The sequence below is a fragment of the Biomphalaria glabrata genome, chromosome 2 (genome assembly GCF_947242115.1).
Source record: "Biomphalaria glabrata chromosome 2, xgBioGlab47.1, whole genome shotgun sequence".
Taxonomy (NCBI): Eukaryota; Metazoa; Mollusca; class Gastropoda; family Planorbidae; genus Biomphalaria; species Biomphalaria glabrata.
The window spans coordinates 23248112-23265281 of NC_074712.1; the positions used below are offsets into that span (position 1 = coordinate 23248112).

Here is a 17170-nt window from a genome sequence, read left to right on the forward strand (position 1 = left end):
AGAACTAGTTGTAGATGTGGTCGTCAAGAACTAGTTGTAGATGATAATGTTGTTTAACAGCAACTTATTGACAAATCTGCTGAGTGTCAAACTGTGAGATGAATTCGTTTGTATGAAACTAAGGGCGCATAAGTCAGAGCAGCAGTTAGAGCAGATGTTAGAGCAAAGTTAGAGCAGAAGTTAGAGCAGATGTTAGAGCAAAGTTAGAGCAGATGTTAGAGCAAAGTTAGAGCAGATGTTAGAGCAAAGTTAGAGCAGAAGTTAGAGCAGATGTTAGAGCAAAGTTAGAGCAGATGTTAGAGCAAAGTTAGAGCAGATGTTAGAGCAAAGTTAGAGCAGAAGTTAGAGCAAAGTTAGAGCAGAAGTTAGAGCAGAAGTTAGAGCAAAGTTAGAGCAGAAGTCAGAACAAAGTTAGAGCAGAAGTTAGAGCAGAAGTCAGAGCAGAAATTAGAGCAGAAGTTAGAGCAAAGTTAGAGCAGAAGTCAGAGCAGAAATTAGAGCAGAAGCTAGAGCAAAGTTAGAGCAGAAGTCAGAGCAGAAGTCAGACCGAAGGAAGAAAACTCTTGGTGTCCAAATCTAAATAAATAATCTATTCAATGTAGTTCGTCTAGTAATTGGACTGATGGAGAGATACTACTATCTAATAATCAGGCGAGTGTTTTCATTTCGAGATAAAAGGATTGAATTTCTTAATGGGATAGGGATGTCTGTGCTTAAATATAGAGTTGGGTTTTTCTGTGTATAAGTACAGAGTTATTTTTTTTCTGTGTATAAAAGTAGAGTTGAGTTTTTCTAGTTAGCTGCCCCGAAAGGGGAATATACGCTATTAGTTTTATGTGGTATGTCTGTCTGTCCCTCCCGTTTAGATCTCGTAAACTAGAAAAGATAGTAAAAATCCGACATTATGATATTTTAGAACTTTCAAAGTTCTGATGCGACGGCTATTTTTTTTCTTTTCTGAAAGAAAAAAAAATAATTTTTTAAAATAAACTATGCAAGCAGTTTTTTTTTTTTCATAAAAATACACCATTTTTACAACTATTCACTATTAATAGTAACAAACACGGGAGGCTATTTAGTAAGGGAGATCCATATTTTTAACACATATATACAAACGGTTGCAGATTTTTGGTCAAAATAGCTAAGTTAAGTAAGTTCTGTTATACTAACTACTACAATTACAAAAAAATATTACTTTTTTTTAAAGAGAAAAAAATCTATTAATATTCATATAAGTAGAACATAATTTAAAACAACAATTAATAAGTAGTTTTTCATATTATTGCCCCACGACACACCTGTAACAGTACATATAACAAACGGAATTTTCTTTTTCGGAAATTTTTTTTTTGAGGCTTTGAATAAGAGATTGCCCTTTACAAAACAATTTGATCAATTACATAATGATTATATGACATCAGTTAGGCCAGGTTCACATACAACTTCACCTTCACTTCCACCTATCCCTTGGTCTGCTGGACCGCTGGGGCACTACACAAGATCTGTTAACCTTCTTTCTCCATTCTTCTCTGTCATTTGCCTAAGATAGAATTTCATTCTGATATTCTTTCTGAAAATATAGAAACCTACCTTTTTACCTGGTCTAACCTGGTGGACCACTTAGGGGGGCCGATTTTGAGTTTGTGTTTCCACACAAACTGTCTTTGTAACGTTGTTTTAAAGATGAGTTCAAAAATCTACATAGCTTTACAAGCAAAAGATTAGCCAAACATGTCTCAAGCTCTAGTCTGGAGGATACATTGTAAAGATGCTGTCAGTGTCTCATTAGTTCACCATTATTTTAACAGTTACAATCACTCAATAATGAAACAACAAATATGTTAAGTCTTGTTATGTAGTCTCTCCATTTATTATGTAGTCTCTCCATTTATTATGTAGTCTCTCCATTTGTTATGTAGTCTCTCCATTTGTTATGTAGTCTCTCCATTTGTTATGTAGTTTCTCCATTTGTTATGTAGTCTCTCCATTTGTTATGTAGTCTCTCCATTTGTTATGTAGTCTCTCCATTTGTTATGTTAACTCTCCATTTGTTATGTTAACTCTCCATTTGTTATGTAGTCTCTCCATTTGCTATGTAGTCTCTCCATTTGTTATGTAGTCTCTCCATTTGTTATGTTAACTCTTCATTTGTTATGTAAACTCTCCATTTGTTATGTAGTCTCTCCATTTGTTATGTTAACTCTCCATTTGTTATGTTAACTCTCCATTTGTTATGTAGTCTCTCCATTTGTTATGTAGTCTCTCCATTTGTTATGTAGTCTCTCCATTTGCTATGTAAACTCTCCATTTGCTATGTAAACTCTCCATTTGTTATGTAAACTTTCCATTTGCTATGTTAACTCTCCATTTGTTATGTAGTCTCTCCATTTGTTATGTAGTCTCTCCATTTGCTATGTAAACTCTACATTTGTTATGTTAACTCTCCCTTTGTTATGTAGTCTCTCCATTTGCTATGTAGTCTCTCCATTTGTTATGTAGTCTCTCCATTTGCTATGTAAACTCTCCATTTGCTATGTAAACTCTCCATTTATTATGTAGTCTTTCCATTTGTTATGTAAACTTTCCATTTGTTATGTAGTCTCTCCATTTATTATGTAGTCTCTCCATTTGTTATGTAGTCTCTCCATTTGTTATGTAGTCTCTCCATTTGTTATGTAGTCTCTCCATTTGCTATGTAAACTCTCCATTTGCTATGTAAACTCTACATTTGTTATGTAAACTCTCCATTTGTTATGTAGTCTCTCCATTTGTTATGTAGTCTTTCCATTTGTTATGTAGTCTCTCCATTTGTTATGTAGTCTCTCCATTTGTTATGTAGTCTTTCCATTTGTTATGTAAACTCTCCATTTGTTATGTAAACTCTCCATTTGTTATGTAAACTCTCCATTTGTTATGTAGTCTCTCCATTTGTTATGTAAACTCTCCATTTGTTATGTAAACTCTCCATTTGTTATGTAGTCTCTCCATTTGTTATGTAAACTCTCCATTTGTTATGTAAACTCTTTATTTGTTATGTAAACTTTTCATTTGTTATGTAAACTCTCCATTTGTTATGTAAATTCTCCATTTGTTATGTAGTCTCTTCATTTGTTATGTAAACTCTCCATTTGTTATGTAAACTCTCCATTTGTTATGTAGTCTCTCCATTTGTTATGTAAACTCTCCATTTGTTATGTAAACTCTCCATTTGCTATGTAAACTCTCCATTTGTTATGTAAACTTTCCATTTGCTATGTTAACTCTCCATTTGTTATGTAGTCTCTCCATTTGTTATGTAGTCTCTCCATTTGCTATGTAAACTCTACATTTGTTATGTTAACTCTCCATTTGTTATGTAGTCTCTCCATTTGCTATGTAGTCTCTCCATTTGTTATGTAGTCTCTCCATTTGCTATGTAAACTCTCCATTTGCTATGTAAACTCTCCATTTATTATGTAGTCTTTCCATTTGTTATGTAAACTTTCCATTTGTTATGTAGTCTCTCCATTTATTATGTAGTCTCTCCATTTGTTATGTAGTCTCTCCATTTGTTATGTAGTCTCTCCATTTGTTATGTAGTCTCTCCATTTGCTATGTAAACTCTCCATTTGCTATGTAAACTCTACATTTGTTATGTAAACTCTCCATTTGTTATGTAGTCTCTCCATTTGTTATGTAGTCTTTCCATTTGTTATGTAGTCTCTCCATTTGTTATGTAGTCTCTCCATTTGTTATGTAGTCTTTCCATTTGTTATGTAAACTCTCCATTTGTTATGTAAACTCTCCATTTGTTATGTAAACTCTCCATTTGTTATGTAGTCTCTCCATTTGTTATGTAAACTCTCCATTTGTTATGTAAACTCTCCATTTGTTATGTAGTCTCTCCATTTGTTATGTAAACTCTCCATTTGTTATGTAAACTCTTTATTTGTTATGTAAACTTTTCATTTGTTATGTAAACTCTCCATTTGTTATGTAAATTCTCCATTTGTTATGTAGTCTCTTCATTTGTTATGTAAACTCTCCATTTGTTATGTAAACTCTCCATTTGTTATGTAGTCTCTCCATTTGTTATGTAAACTCTCCATTTGTTATGTAAACTCTCCATTTGTTATGTAAACTCTCCATTTGTTATGTAAACTCTTTATTTGTTATGTAAACTCTCCATTTGTTATGTAAACTCTTTATTTGTTATGTAAACTCTCCATTTGTTATGTAAACTCTCCATTTGTTATGTAAACTCTTCATTTGTTACGTGGTCTCTTTATTTGTTATGTAAACTCTTCATTTGTTATGTAAACTCTTCATTTGTTATGTAGTCTCTCCATTTGTTATGTAGTCTCTTTATTTGTTATGTAAACTCTTCATTTGTTATGTAATCTCTTCATTTGTTATGTAGTCTCTCCATTTGTTATGTAGTCTCTTTATTTGTTATGTAAACTCTTTATTTGTTATGTAAACTCTTCATTTGTTCCTAAACGTTTCCAACCAAAAGATAGACATTCAAGAAATTCGTGGTTGTATATTTTTCTTGTTTGAGGACCACCTAGTGGAAGTGTAAACTGACCAAGTGAACCCACCATTTGAGTAATTGTGTCTATAAATACATAATGTATCTCATGGCTTTGTCCGTCATTCAGTGGCCGAAACTGAAGGAAAGAAAAAGGGAACACAAGACTGGTCAGCAGTATGACAGAAGAGAGGAGACGCTGCTTCTAAACTCAATCATTTCCTCTGAATGTAGATCACACACACACACACACACACACTTAGGATCATTGTTTCATGCTTTAGATCTTATCTCATTCAAGTCGAATCTTCAAGAAATGATCTATTTTGTAGCTAATTACAGAATCGATTTAATAGTGATTCAAATAGATCTGCCATCGTTTCTTTCATTAAGTATATAGATCTGTTAACAATATTTTAGTTACAATAAGGCTTACATTGTCATGGATTTGCAACTAGTAACCATGGTAATATGAAATTGAATCAAATACTTTTTTAATCATGTTTTAGAAATTGTTTGAATGTACATAAAATATGCATATTTTCTTTTTTTTTTTAATATTCAATTAGCGAGAGCACTGACTCAAGGCGATACTGGTACTTGAATCTATACGAATTGTTAGCGTGAACCTTCTTTAGTAGCCTATGTTTTCATTGGGTTCTAGTTACATGTAAAGATATTTTTAGGATAGATTCTTGGTATAAATTTAATTTTACTAAAGATAATTTTAAGTTTTCATTCTTAAAATAGAATACGTTAAATAAAAAATGGATAAAATATGAATTCTGCGTTTGAAAATTTCTCTAGAGACTCGCTTATGCCAGGGTATACTCGATTGGCTAGCTTCCAAAAATGGCGGTCCTATTTCGCTTCTCACTTGAACTGGGATTTCCCAAGTAGGTCAAGTCTGATCTTCTCTCCACCACTTACATGCACTCACGTCACGGATCTTAGACTTCTCATTGATTGACCTTTTATATCTAGTATCTGAATGATGACCAGTGACTAAGTTCCGATATACCCATCTAGTTGGCTAGTGTAGAACTACTTTAGAATACCAAGTGGCCATACACTTTGGGCTAGAAGACAATGGTGTACTTTCGAGTGTTAGTGAGAGTTCCGTGGATTGCAATTAGAACAAAATAGTTTGTCGACTGTTACACTGCCATAATATTGTCATGATTGAATAGTTCATTTGTAAAATGTTCCCTTTAAAAAAAAGATATTAAAGATATAATAGATATAAAAGTCTTACTGCCACATTAATTAACACAAACAAGTATCTGTCTCTAGCGGATCAGTCGTACTGCCCCATTACGTAACACAAACAAGTATCTGTCTCTAGCGGATCAGTCGTACTGCCCCATTACGTAACACAAACAAGTATCTGTTTAAAAACGTGCAAACTCTAGGAATACTGAGTGAAGCTGTTACGCGCACACACACACACACACACACATAATAAACAGTTATTCAGTTAGACTAGAACCCCCCCCCCCTCCTTTCGCTGTGGTCACAAGACGTTTCAACATTTATTTTATTTTAAATAATGCATGCATATTTTAAACAAGCAAATTTTTTGAAAGATTGGTTCGAGTTCAGATAACCAATGAGCTCTACATTGTTTGTATTAACATCGGATCTTCCAAAAAACTTTAGGATTTTAAAGTGGCAGATGGACAGACAAATACACAGACAGACGGACAAAATCAATAAAGCTTTTCCTATGAGGGTCGATAAATTACCAAATGAAAATGACAAACTTTATATATATCTTTTGTGTGTTGTTGTTACTTCCGTAACTGTTTGTACGAGTTTCACTAATGACTGGAGTACTAGAAGTGGAGATTAAACTTTATGGAGATTTTACATTTTTTTGTTTTGAAAGAACAATGAAAACTATCAAACAGTTACAACAATTCACTTTAACTTACTAAACTACTTTTAAATTTCAGACTGTACATATGACATGTGTGTTCCTATTTTAGTTTTATTGCTTGTCCAAGTCTTGCCAATCAGTGTCTAATGAGTATGCCTATGAACTTTAACCAGTATATGTTTTCTGTACAAAAAGGCCACCGTTACAAAAATATTGATCCCAGTTCATAAGCAATGCCTTAAATATACCACATGCGGATGTTTGATAGGCGAATCACATGTCGCAAAAGTTGATGAATTTTTTGACTAAACTTAATCATTATAATAAAATAAAATAATGAATATATCAAATGGTAAAAACAAAAACAAAAAAAGATTTCGCATATTCCCTTAAAGTGAAACAGGCCTACGGGAGAGAGCAATACAAGGTCAAATACAGACTTTATACAGAAAGGTTTGTGTGAACTTGACCTCTATGTTATGAGCCTAGACATTTTAAAACATAACTAGGTCACATGTAGGTCACATGTAGGTCACATGTATCATCCTAAACAATTGGTCAAAAAGATGAACTCTATGACCATTCGAACTTTCAGTTCTCTAGGGTTAACTTCATTGTCTTAACCCAACCATTTGCTGGTACACAGGTTCAGAATCAAAACTAAATATTACCAGCTGAGACAATGGCTCATGAAAGTAACAAGTTGACTCAAAGTCATGTCAAAAAGGAAATCAATTGTTCAGACAATGAAGTGCCCATTGTGTTTGATAGGCTGACTCAAGATGGACAGGATCAATGTCATCCACTGACAGCTATCATCGTCCGAATCACACTTTATGATTATCTGTCTCACCATTGACTTCTCCAGAGCTGGTCCAGGCAGAATTATAATTGCTTGGGTCAAGACAACCTAAACGTATGATTAGCGCTTGAGTTGCGCTTCGTTCTCCACAGAGGGAAACAAAAAACATGATGGCTGGACTACACTTTGAATGTATTTATATTTTCTTTCCCAAATAGTTGTTTTGTAACGGCTGCCTAAATGTTTATTATCAGTGTTTCGTTTAGCTCTGTTCGTCGTTAGGCATGCAAGTACTATGTCGGTACTAAGGTCTGACGTTTCAATAAACGCTCTTACAATGCCAATTGGTCGTGAAAAAAAGAATAACTATACATTGACAAACAGATGGAGAGCCATAAAGTTATATAGATGTATACACACACACACAGACATTTATGGATAGATCGATAGATAATAGATAGATAGATAGATAGATAAATAGATAGTGGCAATGTCTTTGATTTTGCAGATTAATATCTTAACGGTACACAATAATGAATTTACAATTGTTCGTACCACATTCAAGTGTCTATGTATCTAAAACAAGAGAGTTTTCATTTTGGCATGAAATGCTTCACATAAATGTCTACACAAATTCTTTTAAAACGGAAAGTCTTGACAAGTGTTTCTTGTAGCGGTACTAGTGCAAACATATTGTAGTGTTTCTAGTTAACTGATGTATGGGATGGGTTATCTCCTTCCAAACAGATCTATATTTAGATGTCACTTAGAAACACACTTATCTAGTGAAATAAATAATAAATACAAATTAGATGTCTAAAGTTAAAATTTAGTAGTATCAAAAGTTGTTGTATTTACCGCCCCCTTAGCCGCCCCCGAAAGGGGAAAAGACGCTATTAGTTTTGTGTGGCATGTCTGTCCGTCTGTCCGTCCGTCCCATTTAGATCTCGTAAACTAGAAAAGATAATAAAAATCCAACATTACAATATTTTAGACCATTCATAGTTCTGACGCAACAGACACTTTTTTTCTTTTCTGAAGTCGAAAAATCTAATCTTTCAAATCACTTATGCAAGCAGTTTTTTCATAAAAATACACCACTTTTACAACTATTCACTATTAATGATAACAAACATTTCAGGCTTATTTTATCAGGGATAAGAGCTACCCACCACTTTTTTAACATAATTATGCAAATGGTTGTATACTTTTTATCAAAATTTTTTTTTTTTAATTTTTATTGTGAAGTTATGTAAGTTCTGTTTTACTAAGTACTATATTTACACACAAAAAAAGTTAATTATTTTTTTAAAGAGAAAAATCTATTTAGTATGCATATAAGTCAGACATAATTTAAAACAACAATAAATAAGTAGTTTTTCATATTATTGTGTGAACTGCCGCACAGCACTATTACCATGCAACACCTGACCAAAGAAATTTTTTTTATATTTTTTTTTTTACGGAAATGTTTTATTCTTGAGGAATAAGAGATTGGCCCTCTACAAAACAATTAGATCAATTAGATATTCATTATAAGACATCAGTTAGGCCAGGTTCATATCTAAATTCACATTTACTTTCACCTATCCTTTGGTCTGCTGGACCGCTGGGGCACCACACGAGATGTTAACCTTTTTTTCTCCATTATTTTCTGTTATTTGTCTTTGATAGAATTTCATTCTGATAATATTGAAACTTGCCTTTTTACCTGCCTGGGTGGACCATTTCGGGGACCGATTTTCAGTTTGTTTCACACAAACTGTCTTTGTAACCTTGTTTATCAATTTGTCTATTACAGTGTTATAGTATGCCGATCTAATTGTATAATTACAACTCTCATTTAATGCTTGTCTGTAATGTATTTAAAATAGGTGGTCATTTTCTGAAAGAGAATCCGTTGATTACGAAATAATATTTAAAATACTGACATTTAAAACACTAGTTTATTTTGTTATTTATTTACAAACATATACTCAAAGGGAAATGACTACAAAAACATAGATACTACTCCTTTAGTATTAATATAAATAAAAAGTGTTAATGTTTAAAAGAAAACACAACATGTATAAACTTAAGAGAAATGCTTAAAAAGTCTTTGCATAGTTTTTTAGGTTCTCAAAAATTTTGTACATTGTAAAAATGATTTACTTGGCAGTTTGTGTGATATAATTGACACCTTGGCTCGGGCTTGGCATTGGTAATGTTCACAATCTGACTACTTGAACCGTCTTTTAGCGACGTATTGATTCTTATTGAAATCCTCCTGTAGTGCTCAGAAATAGTTCCACCTTCCCATTAAGTTGCTTACCAAACAAAATAGACTGAAATGTGTGTGAAACTACAGGCCCTACTATTTAACTATTCTCAATCTTCTCCTCAGACTGAAAAGTGTGTGAAACTCTATTCTACTATTCTCAATCTTCTCCTCAGACTGAAAAGTGTGTGAAACTCTATTCTACTATTCTCAATCTTCTCCTCAGACTGAAAAGTGTGTGAAACTCTATTCTACTATTCTCAATCTTCTCCTCAGACTACTCAATGAAGGCGAGAAGAAACCATTTGTAGAAGAGGCCGAGAGACTTCGAGTCCAGCACAAAAAAGATCATCCTGACTACAAGTACCAGCCCAGGAGAAGGAAGGCCCCTAAAGGGGGTAGCGCAACTTCCGGTGGGGCGCATACTTCCAAGTCTTCCCAGGCAGGTCGAGACACATCGTCTGCTAGCGATGACTGTGACAGTGAATGCTCCAGCCAACAGGGCAATTCAAATGGACCACCGACCCCGCCCGTTACACCTAACCAACAAGACCCAGTGGTTCTCAAATGCATGTATGAGAGACGCGCACATCGTGGCTATATTATGGGTAAGTCAGAGATGGTAATGTGATGTCATTCTTGCACTGACTTTAGAATGTCAAAGAATTGTAATAGGAAGAGAAGACCTTTGCTAGCACTGGTGCATCAAAGTTTGTTAAGATTGCTTTCAAATATGGCTGAGGCTGGACCAAAAAGTGTCAAACATGACAAGAAAATATCAGGGTCCGAGAAGTGATGCGAATAAACAAATAAAATAGGAAACATACTTTTAAAAAACAAAGCTTCTATTTAGTTATATTGAGTGAGATTGCATCAATTATTTGAATTAATCAAGTCATTAATTTTTAATAGATCTAGACTAAGTATTATACAATGGAGCGATTGGTACGAAATATTTGTAATAATTGTTGTTTTGTTTTGTGGTTTAGCACGACTTTCATTCGTATTCAATACTCAGATAGCTATTGGTCCAATCCTATTATGGTTAGGTAGGGGAGAGAGAGGGGGTATCTGGGAGAAGGTTTCCGGGCTGTTTTTTCATATAATAGTTACGAAAAACTGCTCTAGTCTGAATTCAAAATCGGGATCTTAGCTTTGTACATATCTATCTCAAACAGAATGAATTAATGATGACTAAGTTATTAACTATTTTGTTTTATTAATTCATGTGTTGTCATCGAAATGAATAATTGTGCCAAGTTTCAACTTGATCAGACAATGGGAAGTGGGAGAAATATCGTGTATACAATTCCACCTAGACACAAAGATTGACAGTTAATAGAAGCTTTATAAAACAAACAATGTTACAAGAAATGAAACAATTAATGCAAGTGATAGTTACTAGAACGTTGTCAATAGTTGTTATATCAGCTCATGAACTAGTTACACTCAACTCATCATGAATAAGTTACACTCAACTCATGAATTAGTTACACTCAACTCATCATGAATAAGTTACACTCAACTCATGAATTAGTTACACTCAACTCAACATGAATAAGTTACACTCAACTCATGAATAAGTTACACTCAACTCATCATGAAGAAGTTACACTCAACTCATGAATTAGTTACACTCAACTCATCATGAAGAAGTTACACTCAACTCATGAAGAAGTTACACTCAACTCAACATGAATAAGTTACACTCAACTCATCATGAATAAGTTACACTCAACTCATGAATTAGTTACACTCAACTCAACATGAATAAGTTACACTCAACTCATGAATTAGTTACACTCAACTCATCATGAATAAGTTACACTCAACTCATGAATTAGTTACACTCAACTCATCATGAATAAGTTACACTCAACTCATGAATTAGTTACACTCAACTCATCATGAAGAAGTTACACTAAACTCATGAATAAGTTACACTTAACTCATCATGAATAAGTTACACTCAACTCATGAATTAGTTACACTCAACTCATCATGAAGAAGTTACATTCAGCTCATGAAGAGTTAGTTACATTCAGCTCATGAAGAAGTTACACTCAACTCATGAAGAAGTTACATTCAGCTCATGAAGAAGTTACACTCAACTCATGAAGAAGTTACACTCAACTCATGAAGAAGTTACATTCAGCTCATGAATTAGTTACACTCAACTCATTATGAATAAGTTACACTCAACTCATGAATTAGTTACACTCAACTCATCATGAAGAAGTTACACTCAACTCATGAATAAGTTACACTCAACTCATCATGAATAAGTTACACTCAACTCATGAATTAGTTACACTCAACTCATCATGAAGAAGTTACATTCAGCTCATGAAGAGTTAGTTACATTCAGCTCATGAAGAAGTTACACTCAACTCATGAAGAAGTTACACTCAACTCATGAAGAAGTTACATTCAGCTCATGAAGAAGTTACACTCAACTCATGAAGAAGTTACACTCAACTTATGAAGAAGTTACACTTAACTCAACATGAATAAGTTACACTCAACTCATGAATTAGTTACACTCAACTCATCATGAAGAAGTTACACTCAACTCATGAAGAAGTTACATTCAGCTCATGAAGAAGTTACACTCAACTCATGAAGAAGTTACACTCAACTCATGAAGAAGTTACATTCAGCTCATGAAGAAGTTACACTCAACTCATGAAGAAGTTACACTCAACTCATGAAAAAGTTACATTCAGCTCATGAAGAAGTTACATTCAGCTCATGAAGAAGTTACACTCAACTCATGAAGAAGTTACATTCAGCTCATGAATAAGTTACACTCAACTCAACATGAATAAGTTACACTCAACTCATGAATTAGTTACACTCAACTCATCATGAATAGGTTACACTCAACTCATGAATTAGTTACACTCAACTCATGAATTAGTTACACTCAACTCATCATGAAGAAGTTACACTCAACTCAACATGAATAAGTTACACTCAACTCATGAATTAGTTACACTCAACTCATCATGAATAAGTTACACTCAACTCATGAATTAGTTACACTCAACTCATCATGAAGAAGTTACACTCAACTCATGAATAAGTTACACTCAACTCATCATGAATAAGTTACACTCAACTCATGAATTAGTTACACTCAACTCATCATGAAGAAGTTACAATCAACTCATGAAGAAGTTACATTCAGCTCATGAAGAAGTTACACTCAACTCATGAAGAAGTTACACTCAACTCATGAAGAAGTTACATTCAGCTCATGAAGAAGTTACACTCAACTCATGAAGAAGTTACACTCAACTCATGAAAAAGTTACATTCAGCTCATGAAGAGTTAGTTACATTCAGCTGATGAAGAAGTTACACTCAACTCATGAAGAAGTTTCATTCAGCTCATAAAGAAGTTACACTCAACTCATGAAGAAGTTACACTCAACTCATGAAGAAGTTACATTCAGCTGATGAAGAAGTTACACTCAACTCATGAAGAAGTTACATTCAGCTCATGAAGAGTTAGTTACATTCAGCTCATGAAGAAGTTACACTCAACTCATGAAGAAGTTACATTCAGCTCATGAAGAAGTTACACTTAACTCATGAAGAAGTTACATTCAGCTCATGAAGAAGTTACACTCAACTCATGAATATGTAAAGCAAAGTTATGTCTTCAGCTCTAGAATCTTGTCCAGTCGTTTTTTCAAATCAACTTTCCACTCTGCTGCAAAGCAAGTATATACAGAACTCATAGCTTCACGTCAAAGGAATGTGCCTTAAGTGAAGTTTGTACATTGAATGGATCCTTGTATTCTATTCATTAATTACAGCATGCTGAGTGTATGGGAGTAACATTCCATTACGCTGCAATTAACTATGTTACATACATATTTGTATTTCTAGTGTTTCTTTATGTGAACATCTCTCGTTGGTACATCAAATGTGTACTCTACATCAACAGGATCCTAGTTCTTTCATTCCTCAAAAATATTGTTTTCCCGTCAACTTTAGTGTACTCATGTTATTTGTTTTAAACTCATTATTAGAATTATTAATGCGCGAAATCCAATGTAATCTTCCACTACTATTTTGATATGTCTGGTTCACTGAACTCAACTTTTATTGTATTTCTCAGGACCATCTGGACACCCCATTGACTTTAGTAGAATGGATCTCAGCCCGGAAGTAATTGAGCAGTTTGATGATCAAGATCTTGACCAGTACCTACCCCCACCTGGGGTCCCCCATCCCCAACATCACCCTGACAGCAGCTACCCACCATGTTACATGAGTGGGCCTATGCAGACATCTGCCAATTCTGGTTCCGGTTGGTCATCTCAATATGGACGCATGAGTGCACCGGGCACATCGTCTTGCCTAACATCCTATATGACTCATGGTCCGACTTCGTCCTATAATCTGTCTGAACAAGGGCCATCGACAACAAGGTCTCCTCCTCTGAACAGTACACCCGTTGGGAGCGCACCGCAGTCCTCGCCAACCAGTCTCTCTGGAAGTGATAACTTTCTCCACGCCAACACATCCTCTTCAGAATGTAAATACCCAAACGATGAGAGCTGCTCGGTCAAATTAGAGCAACAGTCTCACGGCATGAGGCCAATAACTCTGCAATCGCAGTACCGATGTGATAGTAAATATGACCAGAGCTCCTACAACAGTAATCAAGTTCGTTACGAGGGTCCCTACAACCACATGTCCAGCCCTTATTCTGCACAGAATAGCCCCAGTCTCTTGTCCTCTACTGGCTATCAATACACCATGGGGCTACATAGACAAGGAATGTTTAGCGCAATACCGGCTGCGGGGCCTTCGGAACAAACCTGGGAGAGATTTGGATGAGTGCCAGTTTCAGAGATATCGTGTCCCTCCCCCTAACACTGATGCAGTAGTTTCACAAGTTCAATAGGGTTTAACTACTTGTAAAGTCAGCCTAAAAAAACAAACAAATAACTAATTTATTTCTTCGATCAATGAATGAATTTTTCTGAAGATAGCTATTTTAGATGTCCCACAGAAAAAAACAAAACTATTTTAGATGTCCCACAGAAAAAAAAAAACTATTTTAGATGTCCCACAGAGTCTGATCAAAATAAACTTTTTGAGGCTGTTAAAATAACACCACAAAAAAGCTAAGCTGTGTATCGTTCTCTGTCACAAGGGCACTGTCACTACATGGTACAAGATTAAATGGTTTGACTTGTCTGATGCTGACAGTGTACTATCCATTATGGTTTGACTTGCTGACGGTGTACTATCCATTATGGTTTGACTTGCTGACGGTGTACTATCCATTATGGTTTGACTTGCTGACGGTGTATTATCCATTATGGTTTGACTTGCTGACGGTGTACTATCCATTATGGTTTGACTTGCTGAGGGTGTATCAACTAGTTAGTGAACAGATGATATTTCGTGAACATAAATACTCCTTCTTGAATCTCATTATTTTTGTAAAATTGCTTTCAATATTTGGTTTCTATATGCCTCAGGACAGAGATTAAGTTGTACACATCATGACCTAGAAAGTGTACCAATGAAAACATTGACACCAAGTGGTATGTTCTAGCCTAACAGCCCCAACTTACTGGTACATGCCTTCGGAGTGAACTAGTTCTAACTAACTTCTAACATACTTCCCAGCGTGCAAATCAAAATCTATAAACGGAGTTGAAGATTTTTATATTTTTATATCTTGAAGAATTTGATTCGTGTCCTTCTAGAGATCCAAGCATAGAGCACAATAGCTCGGAATGTTGTTTCCAGGCAGCAACTCACAGCAAAATATTTCGATAGACTTTTCTTTCACTGGCCTGGAAGTTTTATGGATGTTGATTTGTACCTGACTTGTGTTTCAACAACATAATCAAACTCTTGTGAAATGATGTAATCCAACTATTTATGTACATATTTGATCACTGTTTTTGTTTGATGTCAGGTTCTTATTGGCTTGTGAAAGTAAACCTTTTGTTTGACACATGAATGAAACATAATACTTTCTGTTAGCTAGATGTCTGTACAAAGCATTAGGACATCAACATATTTACATATACACCTTTTCGGATGTTTATAGATTTAGCTCTTTGCAATCAGTCATAAGCGAATTTTTCTTAGTGTCAATAGAAATATAGCATACAGTTGTTACATACATTAGTTCAGTGAAGACATTATTCTATAATTTAGCTGTTCAATCACGTGGTCATTTTTTAATCAGCTATTATCTCTCTCTTTTTTTTTTGTTGATTTTATATGTATCTCATTAAGTACTTTATTTATGAATGTATCTGATCTATTGGAAATCTTTTTTATGTGTGCATATTTATATCTAATTAGCTGAGTCGAGCGTCGCACTGCACGCTGCACATTAAAATGTAAATATTATTTTGTATTTTGTACAATTCTATTTCATCTCCATCCTGTGGAGTTCATCCAAAGTGTACTGACGTTGTGTTCTTGTTCTATTTTATTTACTACTAAGTATCTACTGGCCAATATACACTAATGCTCACTATATATATATCTTTTAATATTATACTTTATATTATATCAAAAATATCACCAAAAGAAAAATGATATACCTGGTACAGGTATATCTAATTATTTTGGGTACATTCAACATTTTAACTTATACCTATGACAGACACTCTTAACTTAAGCAGGGCCGGTCCTACAGATTGTGGGCCCTATGCGAAACTGTTTGAGCGGGGCCTAGTCTGGGTAGGGATAAGGATAATAAATGAAAATTAAGATTTTGTATTAGAAAATACATTCTTCTTTGGCTTTGCATTTTATACATAATAGGTACAAAATTACGGTCAAATTAACAGTAGATGGTAGTTTTCCAACAAAAAGTCTATAAACATTTAGAACTGCCTTATAGATTTACTATCGACTTGCAAAGACTTGCAAAATATCGCTTTTTCTTTTTTTTTTTTTTGTAAGAGATCGAACTAGATTCAGATCTATACTTATATTCCAGTAACTATTAAAGTAAATTAAGTATTTGAACTTCGCCCTATTATTACGTTTTTATTAAATGAAAGCTGGCAATGCCGTTTTTTTTTATAGCGAGTAGGTTTGAAGTTTTTCATATTGAATATCGCCCCGAAATGACAATTATATCTGTGTTTCAGGAGATTTTTTTGAGTTTTCAGAAGATTTTAATAATTTCAGTAGGGACTTTTTGAAACATTTTGCAATTTCAGGAGATTTCCATGAGCTCTTGGAAAATAATTTACACCTAGTTCTAGAATTAGGGCGGGGCCTATGAAAATGCGGGGCCCACTGCGGCCACATAGGTTGCAGTGGCCTAAAGCTGGCCCTGCTCTTAACCTATGACCTCTGAAGACTTTCCAACTGCCATTGAAACGCCATAATCTTTCTACATAACGCCAGCACATATCTACTGAATGCCCTCTACAGTCAACATTTCTTACATATTCAATAAACTCACCGTTTCTACCCATGACCATTGACTTATTATCTCTACATTTCTACAATCACCTATCTAATGACCACTGCAGATCTATATGACCATCGCCATGATTGATTCCTTTTACTTAACTCATGGCTGATCAGTTCACCACAACAATCTTCTGCATTGATAGACATCAGCATTTGATATTTTCAAAGTAGAACACTGTCGCAAGTCTCTTGCTAGCCACTAACTTTTAACATCATCATTTGATATTTTCAAAGTAAAACATTTTCG

The 17170-nt window shown here is 34.4% G+C and overlaps 1 protein-coding gene across 1 annotated transcript in view; it reads left to right on the top strand.

Annotated features, from left to right (window-relative positions):
- Positions 1–16927, top strand: part of LOC106074855 (transcription factor Sox-10-like) — a 53523-nt gene extending 36596 nt beyond the window's left edge. Inside the window, exons 3-4 of the mRNA XM_013235733.2 lie at positions 9725–10056; positions 13577–16927. Coding sequence (XP_013091187.2) covers positions 9725–10056; positions 13577–14301 — 1057 coding nt within the window. The 3' untranslated portion in view covers positions 14302–16927. The remainder of the gene's footprint in view (positions 1–9724; positions 10057–13576) is intronic.
- The last annotated feature ends 243 nt before the right edge of the window (positions 16928–17170 follow it).